This window comes from Protopterus annectens, chromosome 7.part0 (genome assembly GCF_019279795.1).
Source record: "Protopterus annectens isolate FY-2018-M chromosome 7.part0, PAN1.0, whole genome shotgun sequence".
Lineage (NCBI taxonomy): Eukaryota > Metazoa > Chordata > Ceratodontiformes > Protopteridae > Protopterus > Protopterus annectens.
In genome coordinates, this window is record NC_056739.1 from 190,899,951 (window position 1) to 190,915,441 (window position 15,491).

Below are 15,491 nucleotides of genomic sequence, written 5' to 3' on the forward strand. Positions count from 1 at the left end.
AAAAAGCAAATGAGCTTAGGTTTGACGACCATGCTTAACAGTGGGCATTACAATACTTCCTATTCCACTTCAGAGTCTGGGTATTAGACTGTCGTCTTCCTACACAGGACAGGTGCATGTCATTCAAAACCAATATTTTATGAATGTACAGAAGAGTGAAACACCCTTGCAGGTGTGTTGTACTTGTATAATATTCGGATAAGCTCTGTGTATACCGAGCCTGTGCCCTAACAGCTGTAAGACTGACGCATGTAATTTTCATTTGGTGATGTTTTAGTATATACATACAACACTGACTTAATAAAGCAGTCTTTAAATTAAAACAAGTGTGGGTTTTATAATTTACTTAGCAATGGAGTGCTTTGTTCTGATAGGTGTCTATGCAGTCTATCACCGCTGATCTTTCCACCAGGCTTACTGATGCAGTGCTATGTTCCGATAAACTGTATAAAGCTATATATTACAGCACATAATCATGGTTTCTCTCCATTACTACCTTTTCTGTTATACCCAATTTAACCTTACTTTCACTCCCTTTGTTAGCTTCTCTTGACTCTTAGAATAGCCTTTCTTCTCTCCCTTTAACTTAGTCTCCTCCATCTCCAGGAATAAGATAGCTATCTTCTCTATATGATATTCATTACTATAGTGTTTCTCTGTCTTTCTCTGCACAGCCCATATAGATTAAATTAGTCTCATGTCCCTTAAACAGCAGGAACTCTGCCACAAGCAACACCACTGCAAACTGAACCTGTTCAAAAGATGTACCCATGAGCATCAGTCAGCAAAGATTGTTACTGTGCAATATAAGCAAGTTTAACATTAATCTAGTTGTATATTAATTTGTACATACAAATTCCTGCTCTGCTCTCAGAAGTGTCTGTCACATCCCCCCCAAAGGAGTAATCCTTACATACTTAGGTCTGCTTACCTAAATTGGTCAATGCCCATTCACTTTATCATATGATCACACAATGTAAACCATTTAATTCCTACCCCTACCTTCTTGGTGTCTGCATTCAGTAATTGAAACAAAAAAGTTTTTATTTTGTGCCTCTATGGTTAACTGCTAAACTGATTGCTTTCTGCAATCAAGGGCCTCTGGGGTTGGAAAAATCTTATATCTTACCTTTACTAAAGGGAGGCACTTCCTCAGATCTTACCAACTATATAGGCCAACAGCCACTATCTCCACTCTCAAAACGTCCCTGAGAAATGTATCCACACACACAATTACTCACCATATCAGACAATAACCGGATATCTCCAACACAGCACAGCTTCCATACTATTCAAAAGTACTATGGCCCTCCTTAACTTTATAATCAAACCAGAAATGAGGGAAACAATCTCAGCAAATTTCTTTAATAGTTTCAGACAAAAGTGCTACAAAAGTTGTCCTCCTAGGTCTAGATGCACCCAGACCCACTTGGTTTGATAGCGACCTGACAAATTAACATTTCCTCATTCCTTCTAATAATGACAAAATCCAAGCTCATTCTATTTAATCCAAAACAACTCTATACCTTGAAATCCCTAGTCTCTTAACATCCACAAACAAAAATCGAATTAGTAACCCACACTAAGGTACTAAGTAGAAATGTGTCCACCTTGTAAAAGACAAACAAAAACTCAAAATGTGTACCCTACACCAAGTAAAACCTTATCAAACAATGCTAGAAAATAAGTCAGCTTCCCTACTTCCAGCTCTCCTCTACACGGCTCCCATGCTCCATCTTCAGGCAAATCATACTAATCTCCTTGAGCAGTGAAGCCACTTGAAGCTAAAGTGACATACAAATTTTGGTACTTTTCCGTTAAACCCCTACCACTTTGTGCTTAATGTATGCAACATGTAATGAAACAGGGATCACAGCAATACTTGATAAGACTAATTTCTTCTCTTCCACAAGGACAAAAATACCGACAATATACAGCAGCGTGAAGTGGTAGGGGTTCAACAGAAAAGTACCCAAATTTGACTGCTGTGCAGCAGTACAGAAACTCCACTGGCTAAAGTCTGTCTAGCCCCCCCCCCCCACTAACCTTATTCACAACCCTGAAAAAAATATGCACAAACACACACAAAATTACATCACATGTGCTCCTACATCTGTAAAACATGTAACTACTTCCCTTCTCTTAAACACCTCAGGTGAAATGGTTTCAAGTCTTTATCAATACACCCAGAAAAAAAATCTATCCAATCACAAACTGTACACTTGCCTTGCATAAGAACGCTATACTGACAGCGTATCAGCACCCAGTCTTCTTACTCCCTAAAGCACCACTTCCTATTATTCTCCTTGCACCCCCCCCCCCCACATTACACCCTATTCCCTTTCCAACACCTCCTGACTCGCTGCCTTGATTTGTTTCTCTTTCTTTCATCCCATTTCACATCTTATCCCTTTTGTACCTCCCTGTACCCAGCACAAACTGAATTGGCACCTTACAGTCGCTCTCTCACAATTATCCTGTATCCTCTTACTCAGCTATCCCCAACCTTCCTCACTCAGCTCATTTACTAATCATCCAATGTATGCCCAAACCACTTTGTGTTGGCACCTCTATCTACTTCCTTGGGTATTACCTCTCAAACATGTCTCCTTACCTTGTTCTTCCTGCACACTGCTGTACAGCTATCACTTCTAACAACATATAACCTAAATACATTTTCCCCTCAAACTTCATTTTAAAAACCTGCTCTCAAATGGCTGCTTTCCTTACGCTGTTTTGAACCACTGCTGTACTCTTACAATTGTAGGTCACAAGTAAAATCAACATAAACATTCTAGTTTTTTTGTAAAACCCATTTATATTTTACTGCATGTTCAATCTGTTAAACTGCTTAAAATCATCGTAATTTTTCTTATCTGCTTTTGGTACCTAGGTGTACTTGCACCTGGATCTTTTCTCCCCAGATTTCCTCTGAAAAGGGGTAACGTAGGGCAGATAGACAATCCAGGTAATGAACAAACAAATGTTGACAGCAGAAAATGATTTGATGGATACTGTAGTGCAAGTAAATATATGCAGCAGTTAGCAAATATATTTGCAGTCTGTTGGTAGACCAATGAATCAGGAATTTGTCTAGTAGCTTACTTAAGCTCTGAAAAAGTACCACAGTTGGCCATGAAGGCCATGCTAGATCTTTTACGGAAACATTGTCAATTACTAAATGAATATAAAATTCACAGATACTTTACCAAATGTAAAAAAAGGACTTAAAACCAACTAGTAACTACTACAACTACGCTACAGAGGCACAAACAAAATGTTTATACAAAACAAAACTGTAATATTTCCATGAGCACAATCACTGTGGGGTGAATGTCTACCTGTAATTTAGTCCCAATGTCCTGTCCAGTGCAAAAGACATTAGCAAAACTTCATCTTTTGATCTAAAGGTGCTCTAAATCTGTGGAAAAGATTAAAGAAAACTTCTAGTCAAAAATGAAATTCTCAAAAGGATGAGATGCAAATCTGCTATCCAAGAAGTTTGTTCTCTTAAATAGTACATTTCTGTATTAACATTATTTGGCAAAACTTCTCCCCGACATCTAAACTGTCCAAAAGGTATTCCTCTGTAAAACTTTCACTCATATATTACAGTATTAGTTTTGGATGAATAGCTACAAAAGTGACAGAAAAAGACAATGCAAACAGATGAAGGGACCTGGCTCATTGCTCAAGAATGACAAGCACATTTCCTTTAGCCCACAGTTACACAACTCTGTAAAAGTGAAAAAGAAAAAAAAAAAAAAAAAAATAGAAATGACATACAATTTTTTTTTTGTTCTGGGGAGAAAGAGGGTAAAATTCAAATGAGTTAAAACTGCTCCAACACCCCACCCAAATGGAGAGGCTAGGGGCCACCAACAGTGAAAATGAGCTACGTAAACCAGTGGTCTTTAAGCAGACCACAAAATACATCAGCAAATCAAACATTAACATGGAATGCCTGCTGGTTACTCTTTTTCAAGTGGCAGGGAGTACACTATGCATGTTATGAACAGACTTCACATAAACTTAGCTGGAAAGAACATCCAAAATGTGTGGATCCCAATAATAAGAGCAAAACCCAGTAAGATCACCTAGTACTGGTTACCCAACCTCACAGCAGGTCTGAATTTGCACCATAAACAGCTTTACACAGTGAACCACCACCACAACAACCTAAAGAGAGGAAAAACTGTTTTACAGCTACTAAATGAACAAAAGGTCTCCATATAAAGATGACAATTTATGTAACCACAATAAAATAACCAAAATTATTAAACATAAGTAAAAACAATTACAGAACACACAACTCAAAACTAAGTCTACCCTCCCAACTACAACAAACCCCCTCACAGCATCACCATTCCAAGAAATTATACCCTACACCTTCTACGTTCAAGCCATCTCCGAGAACTTTTAGAAAGCACACAACATGGCATTTCCCCTACCCTTCTGCTAGCCACTACACAATCTGTAGCTAAAACCCTATGTTCAATCTCCCCCTTGACTACTGGGAATCTCTCTTCCCCAAACATTCCCATCTGAAAAATCTGCTAACCCTCATTACTCAAAACATTAGATTCCTATCTGTACTACAATATAATTTTCCAAAATATATAAAGAAAAATAATTTATATTGAAGTATTTGACCACCAAATATAACTTACAAACTGATCTCTATTAAAAACAAGACAATATGCTAACAATCACTCAACACTGTGAGACAAGATCTTACCTAAAGCAAAAAAATAAATAAAAATGTTGGCTGATTAGAGTCATTACTAATGCAAAATACTGACCCCAAATACTTATCACACAAATAGCTTGGTGTCAGCTCCAATACCCAAACTTGGTTTGGGAACTGCTTTCGTTGTTGAACCTTTAAAGGTTCTGCTTGGGAACGTGAAAACCAGAAGAAATATCTCGAGTTCCAGAACCACCAGTCCATAACATCTTAATGTATCCATATTAGCACAAGAACACACAGTTCAATTAACTTTTGCAGACATTACTCAGCACAGAGTAGGTCTCATCCACAGCCCACAAAGGATGATTTTGCCAGGCAATGCCACTAATTCACTAGCAACCACCAGACACTATAAATACTTCAAAAGCCAGCCTCTGCATTATCTGGTACTCCCAAATATTACCAAATGGGAACCAGAAAATACAAACTCCATACCACAGATCTCTATGCTTATAACCATGGACTCTTAACTTTTCCTTCAGGATTTACTCAGGACTAAAGTACAGATAATGTAAATTCCCAAGTGTACCATTACTCTACTGCCAGCCACCTACCACCACAATCATGCTGTGGCCTCACCATTAACATACTTGAGCCCTGTCCTGAAGTCTGTCCTCACTGAATTCTGGGAAGACTTTAAGGTTAAAGTACAAACAGCATTATCAGTTTATCAATCTGGCACCTTAAACCAAAATAACACTGCACTTTCTTTTTGAAGCCTAACTGCTTTCTGCCTTTAAAATGCTAGACAACCACTTTCCTGCTGTTAAAACTAAACTGAAAATCAAGTCCTCCCCTACTAGCTTAGGCTGCAAAATCCTCCGTTCTGCCTTGCCATTGTGGGCACTAGAAAAATCTCTACCAAGTGAAATGGTGCCCCCTCAACCTTAAAAGCAAATAAATACCTGTTCAGGAAAAAAAAAAAGTTAGATCACTTGAAACAAATCTACTGATTCATGTGTTACAACAGGTAAAATTCAAAATGCCCCAATTACTCCTAAGCTATGTATCAAAGCCCAACTTTACACCTGCAAATAGTTTGTTAACCTTATGTATATGCAAACAACAACCTGCAGATGTCCTCAGTACTATCAAACGATTGCATTAACTTTGTGTACAAATACATTTGTAAATTTGCATGTTTTAAGTATGTTGTTAACGGTCACCGAGGCCAGAACTCAGCTGAAAAGAATCCTAGGACCAACCCTCCTTCTCCTGCTCAACAATGTGCAAATGAATCATCCAGGTAACCAACCAGATAAATTGTGTGCTCACTGCTGCAAGCAAGTGCACTGCATAATATTAACATAAATGTGTAAACAAAGAAAGTAGCAGCAGCAGAAGGGAGACAGAGGAAAAAAAAAACACACAGAAAGGAAGACCTCTCAACATTCAAGTACCAATGCCCAGATTTTAATCAACACCAACTGAAACTTCATTATGTCTCGAAACAAGGCATAATCTGACAACAACAAATAGCATACAAAATAGTATTTGACCTGAAAATGAACACACTTCATAGTTTCACATTTGGGATTAAAATGAAACATGTATTAAAGTTTTACAACAGCAAAGGTCTAGAGAGAGACAAAGACAGCCCCAACATTGCACTCTCATTACTCTAGAGTCATTCACACAATACTAAATGACGTTCCAATCATGGTAGGCCCAAAAGTGGTCCAACATCACAGAAATGCAAGTGAACACACCAAAATTAAACTTTTGAAATAATTATGCACCACAGCACAAAATACAGACAACAAAAGTAACCTTAAACATACACTAAGATAATATTGTTTATATGGGGGATTTATCAAAACAGTTTTCTATAAAGCAAAAATCAACAGCACAGCAGAACACAAGTTCACTTCTATTTCAAATAACTTACACATTTTGCAGTGCTGTTTATCTGCCTTAAACAGAAACCAACATATGGACTCTTCAAACTACAAATATTTTTGTAAATATTCTAGAAAATTTCTCCAAGTATTAGTATTACCAAATCATGCAAAACCAGAGTGGAAAACTGAAGAACTACAAAAACGATATCTAATACAATTTAGAGTGTAGCCATTTGTTTAAAAGTATTCCAGACATGCTGTAACAAATAGGTGTGGGACCTTACATGTCTGATCATTGTAATCCATACATGTTAACCACATGGCAAAGGTGCTTGGGCATTTCAGCTGATAAAGGCAACAAGAACTGATGAAAAACATCTGAAACCAGGTCTATACTACCAAGCTGCACTAGAACTCCATGCAACATATTTATTACAGACCACAACCAAATTTTGCTTAAAAGTGAAAAAAGATATGCATATTAATAAACAATGTCACTATTTTTAGTGCTGCACTTTGTGGTGGTCACATACAAATAAGAGTACAACGCAATGTAAATCTTTTAAAATCAAACGCAAAATATCTGAAAGTGCTGTTGGGGCTGCTGTAGCTGTCAGAGCTCTAATACATGTTTCTGCAGCAAATGCCAGTTAAGACTATACAACCTTAAATCCCCACAATAAAGGCAAGGAGGTCAACACCCATTCATCAGCACCATTATAACATGGATAGGACTAGAGAGAGCCTCTTAAAAGTACAAAAGTAATAATTAAAAACAATTAAAGGAAAGCAGCCATCTGGCCAGCCACCTTTAGCATGTCCTCAGTTAAGAGCTTGCAATACACACTTTGATCCACTTACTTGCAGTTCATGAAGTTTCTTCACTCTACAATGATTCATGCTAAGGTTTACTATACTCAGCTCAACCTCCTTGACCAATAAAATTATCTATGTGTAATTATTATTGAGTCAGGACACTTTTTTTTGCACTTTAAAATTGCAAGATATATAAAATGTGTAAAAAACAAACAATTAACACTTCTTTAACTTTACTAGTCCACAAATGTAAGATAAACGGGCATACATAAGCTGTCATGTCGTTTTCGGAATGTCAGAGAGTTCAAGTGTTACTTACTCTCCCTTTTCTCACAGCAAAGGGGTGAAACGACCTTTATATGCAGTGACAAGAACTGAAGCTTCAACACATCAAGGTCTGGCACAAGGAATGTCAATCTGCCATTTCAGTGGCAATACCAAACAACTACTTTAAAAGGCTCACCAGGGGCAATGCCCTCCACTACAAGGAGTGTCACTTATGTGCACAAAACAAGCCAGCAACCAACTCGGTCTTTAAGCTAGCTGTAGTTTGGAATTACTGGATTAGTCTCAGACACAAACTGACCCCAACAGTCTACAAGCATAAATAACACTGACTATAGAGTCAGCAGAGACTTCGTTCTTCCCTTCTGGAAACCTAATCGAGAATCAGAAGGGAAAACACTAAAAATATTAGTTCTTACAATAACAAGTGGTGCAAATCTTATCTTCCCTGTACATTCTTTTAAGTATTTTCTTTCTATGCCCGTTCCCCCTCCAGGATTTTATAACCCTCAAGAGGATCAGTCTGTACCCCCTTCCCTCACATTTCGTAACATTATCTCATGTGGTTGGGCTGTAATCAACATACTAAATGGAAGGAAAATACACGTTTATCAAGATAACTCCTACCAGCCAAGTATTTTTGAACAGTGTTGGAGATGCCGTCCTGCCAACAGTACAACTGTCAAGTAGAAATGGGAAAAGACAAGATACCAAGTTTTGCTAACTAACAAAACAGTAGATGCAAGACATCCAAATAAACACAATTAGTAAGCTGTGATTTAAGTAAACTTTGCCCTCCATACTGCTCATCAGGTAACAACAGCTGTGCTCTCACTGTCACACAAAGAAAGGGTCCCCCGGACGCCATATTGAAAACTTTACTGCACTGAATTCAACTCTGGAACTTCCTACCTCTCGCACCCGGGTCACCAAGGCTACACCCCCGTGCACCCTTCACACCCATAAAACGAAAAGCTCCATGAGGCCCCTAGCCTCACTTGTCTTTGGAACCTTCCTGGAGCCACACCATCCCGTGACTCTGGACATCCACTATACCCCCACTCCTCAGAATAACAAGTCTACTTACGGACGGCGGGCGGACCTTACAGATGCCCGTCTTCTCCACAATAGGTCGGATCTTATTGATGAAAGCGTACGGGTCAGCAAATTCCTCCCAGCTGGGCTCAAACACTGGGCACTCCGGCGGAGGGACGAACTCGCTAGCCATATTTTGGAGATGCTTAAAGAGTGATGACAGTCAGAAAGGTTATCTTCTTGCGAAAAGCACCAAAACGAGTGACCACTCAATCCCAGCAGGCCACCGACTGGCCGCTGCTTTGTAAAGGTAAAAACTCCGTTTCGTCTTGGACTCCTCACCAAATACTATTGGGGCCTGCAGCTTACCTTTCACCAAACATACAGTGAGCATCAACAGACACACTCACTCCACGATCACATCGGCTTGCAATTACCGTGTGCGTCCGCGATTTTCTCAAAAAGTAGTTCCAGTTCACACCGTTGCGGTTCTGAGAAGGGAACGAAAGCGGAAAGCTTATGAACCTTACTCCACCCCTTAAGAGTAACCGAGTCCTTCTTCGAACTAGTTTCTATGAATCGCGTTTCCTGGTAACGACAACTCCTGCGATCGAACAGTTCACTTTTGAATAGGATAGAAAAGAGTACTCTGATATTGATTTAGGTGTTCTGTATGCTGGTATCCAGTTGTATTGCGTCTATGGAAAAGAACTGCATCAACGGTCTGCATTCAAGAGGACCAGCTGTACTAATACAACACTTTAAATAATTGCACTAGAGACTGTCACTATATGAGAGGTTAAGGTCAAGCAACCACAATATGAGTGACGGACACCGTTGCTGGAGGCCCATTGGCCTAGAATGCGTGTGTCAGGACTACCCACTCTTCCTTTGCTTCCCCAGCAACTGAGATTAGTTTACCGTGTGTGTTTCTCAGCAGGTTACTCATTTAGTAGTGCATAAATGTACAAATAATTTAACACTTGCCGTGCACAGGGCAGATATGTGCTTTAAATAGGAAGCCCTGGTAAGAAGAAACCAGAAAGGGAATAGTAGGCAGGCAGATGGTTAAACAAGAAGTCTGACTACACGGCGACTATCAAGCTCGTCACCAGTCTTGAGCAGTCGAAACATGGTCACATAATGAAGAAAGGGTGTTCTGCATGGCTTGTGGAAACACTTTTCAGCTTAAAGGAACTGGCCAGTGATACATTGCTGGATGATACTTCGTCTAGAGATGTTGAGTGGAGCTCAGGTGTAGGGTTGCCACCCGTCCCACTTTGGGCAGTTGTGTCCTGCAAAAAAAATTGTAAAAATGTCAAATGTCCTGAGATTTTTAGGACAAATTTATTTCCTATATTTTATATAATAGTTGCATAAAACAGTTATTCTGTATCTGAAACACCTAAGTATAAGCTGTTATTTAGGCAAACAAGTGAAGTTCTGTCCTTTGTACTGGCCGTGGGTATGCCTCGCCCTGCAAAATCTGACATTTGCACCAAAAATGTCCCACTTTGGGCATTTGAAAAGGTGGCCAAGAGGGGAGGGAGTTTTAAGAATAGGAGTAGGTGCCAATACAGGCAGCAGTTTAAGTGGAGTTTAATCTAGGGGTATATGAAGTAATGATTGCTGTCACAAATTAATTTATTAGTGGATCAGAGGTAAGCATCTATATTACAAAACTGATATCAATAGGCATGGAAGGATAGCTCTCAACCTCCCATCTACAAAATGTGGAACACTACCTCTCTTAATGTGGAACAAATGGTTAAAAAATGGAAAATTTACTAACGGCTTACTAACTTTGGCTAGGAAGCTTTATGGATGGTTAAAATGCCTCACTGTGTTACTTACAAAAAGTTTTTTTTTTTATGAATTAATGTAATTCATTGATATTTATAATGGATGTTGATTAAAAAAAGTTATTAACACTGAATGTGTTGCAAACCTTTCCAGTGTGGAACTGTGAGGAACATGGACTTGCATTGCATGTAATGAGGTATACTTGAGAGGTATGCATGGAAGGCTCATCAAGGTTTTTAACCTGAAGTAAAGATTAATAAGGCTGGGAAATGCAAGTGCCTCGGGGAAGGCTAAACGCTGGACCATTGATTCAAGGGAATTATGCAGCACTGGTGACTCATTAACCAAGGTGTACACTAGTGTGTATAAAACTTTGTTATTATTGAAGCTTCTTGTCTTTCTGTGGGGCTTTCAGACTATCACAGAGAGCAATCAGGTAAGAACGAGAACAGACAGTTTTTGTCAAAGGCAAAAGTCAGGCTGTCAAAGGACTTTTTTTATTTTGTCACTTCTTGGTAAGTCCAACATGGGTCTAGATACAATGGATCATGTATGTGTAAGTCTTGAGAAGATTATGGGCTTACACTGTTTTTTATTTGTTTATAGGTAGGTACTAGGCAATTAGCCCTAGGGCCTATATAAGCCTAGCCAAAAAGGTATCCTGGCTTTGTAGTAGAGGGATCAATTCAGGAGACTGGTATCAGAGGCCAAATAACATCAAACCAGGTGTTGTGGCATTTGTGTGGATTGTTGAAAGATACTGATAGAGCTTGATGGTTAAATTCTTATCTCTTTGGAAAATGGCTCTGTACAAAATAGGGTATTTTACTTGTGTTAATACTAGGCAGTTGCCTGGGTGAATAGTAGTGATCTATCTCACTAGTACAATATTGGGTTTATGTACTAGAAGTTGCAATGCAGGATTGTCAGAAAGAAAACAGATGTATGCACTGAAGACTATTAACTGTGGGAAGTTAACACTAAGGAATTTCAGCTAAGAAAGATGCAGCAAACTGGGTTCAATGGGACAAAAGATGGCCAGGTAGGCCAAGGGTATTTAAGAGGTTGTAGGAGACTATGCCTAAGGTTTAGAAATAATGTGTAGGAGACGAAGATATACTTTTAACAACATTTTGGTTGGGGTTTAGGGCTTCAGAGATTGTGCAATTCAGTGAAGCAATGCAGAAACCCATATGTTTCCTATGAAACATGTCAAACCAGCAGATAATGGGGTCTGATGTGTTCTTGATGAAGTCCAAGACAGAGCAGAAAGTGAGGGAATCAGTAGGCTATGAAATGTTAGGTATGACAATATCAGACTACTTAGGAGGGGTGTGATTAATTTCAGCCCATTCATTGCTATGGAGGATGGTAAGGTGTTCTTACATTAAGAGAATGAGCAGCTTCAACAGGAAAGAGTAGGAGATAACCAGTTGCTACTGAAATGAGAGGATTTTAATGCCCATTTATATTTAGCAGTTCTTATCTTGGAAGGGGGCTTATTCCAAATTTCATCTATGGAGATGCACTGAACCACTGAATTTATTTAAAGACACAGGGATATGGACCATCTGAATGTATTATGTTAAGCATCTGTGGAGAGAGCCATCAGTTAATCTCAGATACAGATGAGCAGTTTGTTTTGGTATCAGAACAACCTGTGAGCTAAGTTTAGTTGTGTACAAGTGTGGTAGTTGGACTAATGAGGTAGTGGTTCTAATCAATCCAGCCAAGATCATGCAGAGAGAGAGAGAGTGGTGGGTGCAACTGTTGTGCCTAGAAGCAAAATATGCAGTTCAGTTTTATGTTTGCTGTAGTGTGTTGTGAAGAGGTGGAGTTGCAGATTAATAAATTAGTACTACAGTAACTGTCCCTGCAGGCTGTTTTAAGCCTAGCCAGTTATCCCGTTTGAGAATCAAACCCTGTACTTTGTGTCTGCAAGGTAAATGCCTTACCCATTATGCCATCCGCAAAGTTATTAAAGAGGTGAAGGGAGAACCTAAGACAGTGTGGAAGGTAAGTCCAGCTGTGGAAAGTCCAGCTTTGGCATTTAGGAATGACTTAGCCCTGTACAGTTGTGTTGTTTATCTGTGAATTGAAATTAAGCTGATTATTAAGAGTAATGCAAAGAGTTTTAGCTGGCTCATCTTCTACAATGGAAGTGATATGGAGTGGGTTACCTGTCGAGGTCAAGATGAGCTTGAGTTTGGGCAGTTGTGGAAGAAGGCTTAAGAGAGAAATGATTCAGTTTTATTTTTGAGGCATTTAGGAATGGACAAATGCAATTTAGACATAGCTCAATTATGTGAAAGGATGATTGCAGAAGAGGATGGATGGTGTGCACAATAGAACCAGAGTCTCCAATTATGGAGTCATCTGCATACTGGCTGAGTTTGGAATTATCTGTGCTGTCACATATTGTTCACAAACAGTACAGAGAGATGATTTGACCAGGTTCATAGGTTGGTACTGGGCTATCTGCCCGAAGGCATATATTAGCCCAGCCACATTGTACGGTATTCACCGCCCCTTTAGTAATTCCCTAGACCCTTGTACTAGCAGCTAGTACCCTTGGCCCCTATCTAGTAGTGCTGTTGGTGTGATCCCCGGTGTGAACTTTCTGTTACCCATCCACTCATCAGGATTCCTCTTGAAGAGTGATAGTGAGGGGCTCTGTCTTATGTAGATCGGGACCCTGTTCCATAGTAAGGGAAGTCTCTGCGAAGGGAATCTATCCCTCCAGCATGTTCTATTCATTGTTGTGTTGAGGTTTATATCCCTAAAGCGTGTAGCTCGAGTAGATTTGGTTTTGCTAAGATGCAGCATGTTCAACAATTCTGGGTTGGACATGGCTCTGTACGTTAGACAGAGATCGCCTCTGAGAAAGCGGTATGCAACAGAGAACAGTCTTAGGTTTTTCAATCGTGCTGCATAGGGCAACTGTTTGAGGCCAGTAATCCTCTTAGTTAGGTACCTCTGTGGTCTCTCCAGCTACTGGAGATGTCTAGCCAGGTACATTCCAATTGGTGCATTGTACTCAATAATGGGTCTGATAAGGGAAGAGTAGAGGGGCACCATTACATCCTTAGATCTTGATGCGAACCCTTTCGTGATCAGATGGGTCACATAGAAGGATTTTCTAACCACTCTGGCAACATGGTTATCAAAGGAAAGCTGACTATCTACTTGGGTCCCTAGATCCCTTATTTCTTCTTCAGATTTCAGGGGATTACCTCCTATGTTGTAGTTTGCAGGTACTCTGTTTTTTCCAAAGGGGATTACTACGCATTTTTTTGCATTTAGCTTTAGACTATGGCTTTGACACCATGCATCAGTCTCATTTAGGCCCTTCTGGAGGATCTCCATGTCGGCCGGAGACTCTATTATAGCACCCAGTTTGCAGTCGTCCGCAAACTTAGTCAGCCACAGCCCTTCCGTGCTTGCCTGTACTTCTGAGAAGTATATGCCAAACAGGAGGGGCCCCAGGACAGAGCCCTGAGGCACACCACTTGTTACTGGTCTGGATTCGGACATAGATCCCGCTACTCTTACTTTATGGGATCTGTCTGAGAGCCAGTTTGCGATCCATCTTGTGACGTAAGGGTTTATGCCCAGGCTGGTGAGCTTATCAATAATACCTGAATGGGGAATGGTGTCAAATGCTTTAGCAAGGTCAAGGTAATCTGTGTGTACCTCCTTTCCCTTATCTATAGCCTGAGTAACTGTTTCAAAGAAATCCACCAGATTCAGGAGGCATGATCTGCTCTTGACGAAGCCGAACTGTGTGGGGTCCAGCGACTGGAGGTTCCCAATCTCTCCATTTATGAGTTCCATAATGATTTGCTCCATAGCCTTACAGATCAGACTGGTCAGGCTTATTGGTCGGTAGTTCCCAGGGTCAGTTGTGGCCCCACCCTTGTGTAGCGGGACCACCGTTACCCTGTGCCATTCTATGGGCACATATCCTGTGGAGAGGCTGAGAGTGAACAGGGTATTAAGATGCAGGGTTAATTCCTTTTGGAGCTCGCATATGACACAGCCTGGGACACCATCTGGTCCCATGGAGACAGTGTTTTTAGCTTTAGATAGGGCCTTGTTAACCAACTTATCAGTAATAATTGGACTTACACAATCCCCTGGAATGGTAATAGGCCCTGTAGGTGGTGGTGGGGGGGAGAAATTTGCACTGAACCTGTCAGCCAAGATGTTGGCAATGTCAGAAGGGTCAGTGTATTTTGTTCCATTTTGTACTAGCTCAGAACAGACCTGAGCGTTGCCATTTAGTTTTTTGACGTAGCCATAGAAGGCCTTATGGTTATCCTTGGCAACTTTCTTTTCAAAATTAGCTTTAGTTGACTTGATGAGGGCCCTCAATTTCTTACTAATGCTGATCAGGGATGATTTTTCTACTTGAGATTTGGCCTTTTTTTGTACAAGTCTCCTCCTTTTATTGTAAAGTTTGCTTATGGCCGGGGTCCACCAGACTGGTTTCTTCTTGCTTGTGGAAGGAGTCTTTGTTTTATTTGGGATAGCATGGTCCATGCAATCCTGAAGATGCATATAGAGTGCCTTGGTGTAGGATTCCACATCCTGGATATCATTATCCTTCTACAAGGGAATAGTGAAGCTTTCCACTTCGGATGCAAGTAGTTTAAAGTTTGCTTTGGAAAGGTTTTTGACTATGGTTTCTTTGACTGGGGGAGGTGGAGGGGTGAGGATGTCCAAGGTTATCAGTTTGTGGTCGGATCTGACCAAGGAGGGAGTGATAATGGGTGTGGTACAATGGGCGCCCATATTTGTGATGATTAATTCCAATATGTTGTCCCCTCTAGTGGGGGAACATACTAGTTGTTCAAGGGCATTTGAATTTATAAATTCTATGAATCGCTGAGCATAGGAGTTGGAACATTGGTAGTTTGCCCAGTCTATACCAGGGTAGTTGAAATCACCCAAGATTATGG

At 40.2% G+C, this 15,491-nt stretch overlaps 1 protein-coding gene across 1 annotated transcript in view; it reads right to left on the bottom strand.

Annotated features, from left to right (window-relative positions):
* The window catches only part of KDM5B (lysine demethylase 5B), a 2,307,736-nt gene extending 2,297,679 nt beyond the window's left edge, over positions 1-10,057 (bottom strand). Inside the window, exon 1 of the mRNA XM_044076151.1 lies at positions 8,691-10,057. Within this exon, the coding sequence (XP_043932086.1) occupies positions 8,691-8,920 (230 nt within the window). The 5' untranslated portion in view covers positions 8,921-10,057. The remainder of the gene's footprint in view (positions 1-8,690) is intronic.
* Between the last annotated feature and the right edge of the window lie 5,434 nt (positions 10,058-15,491).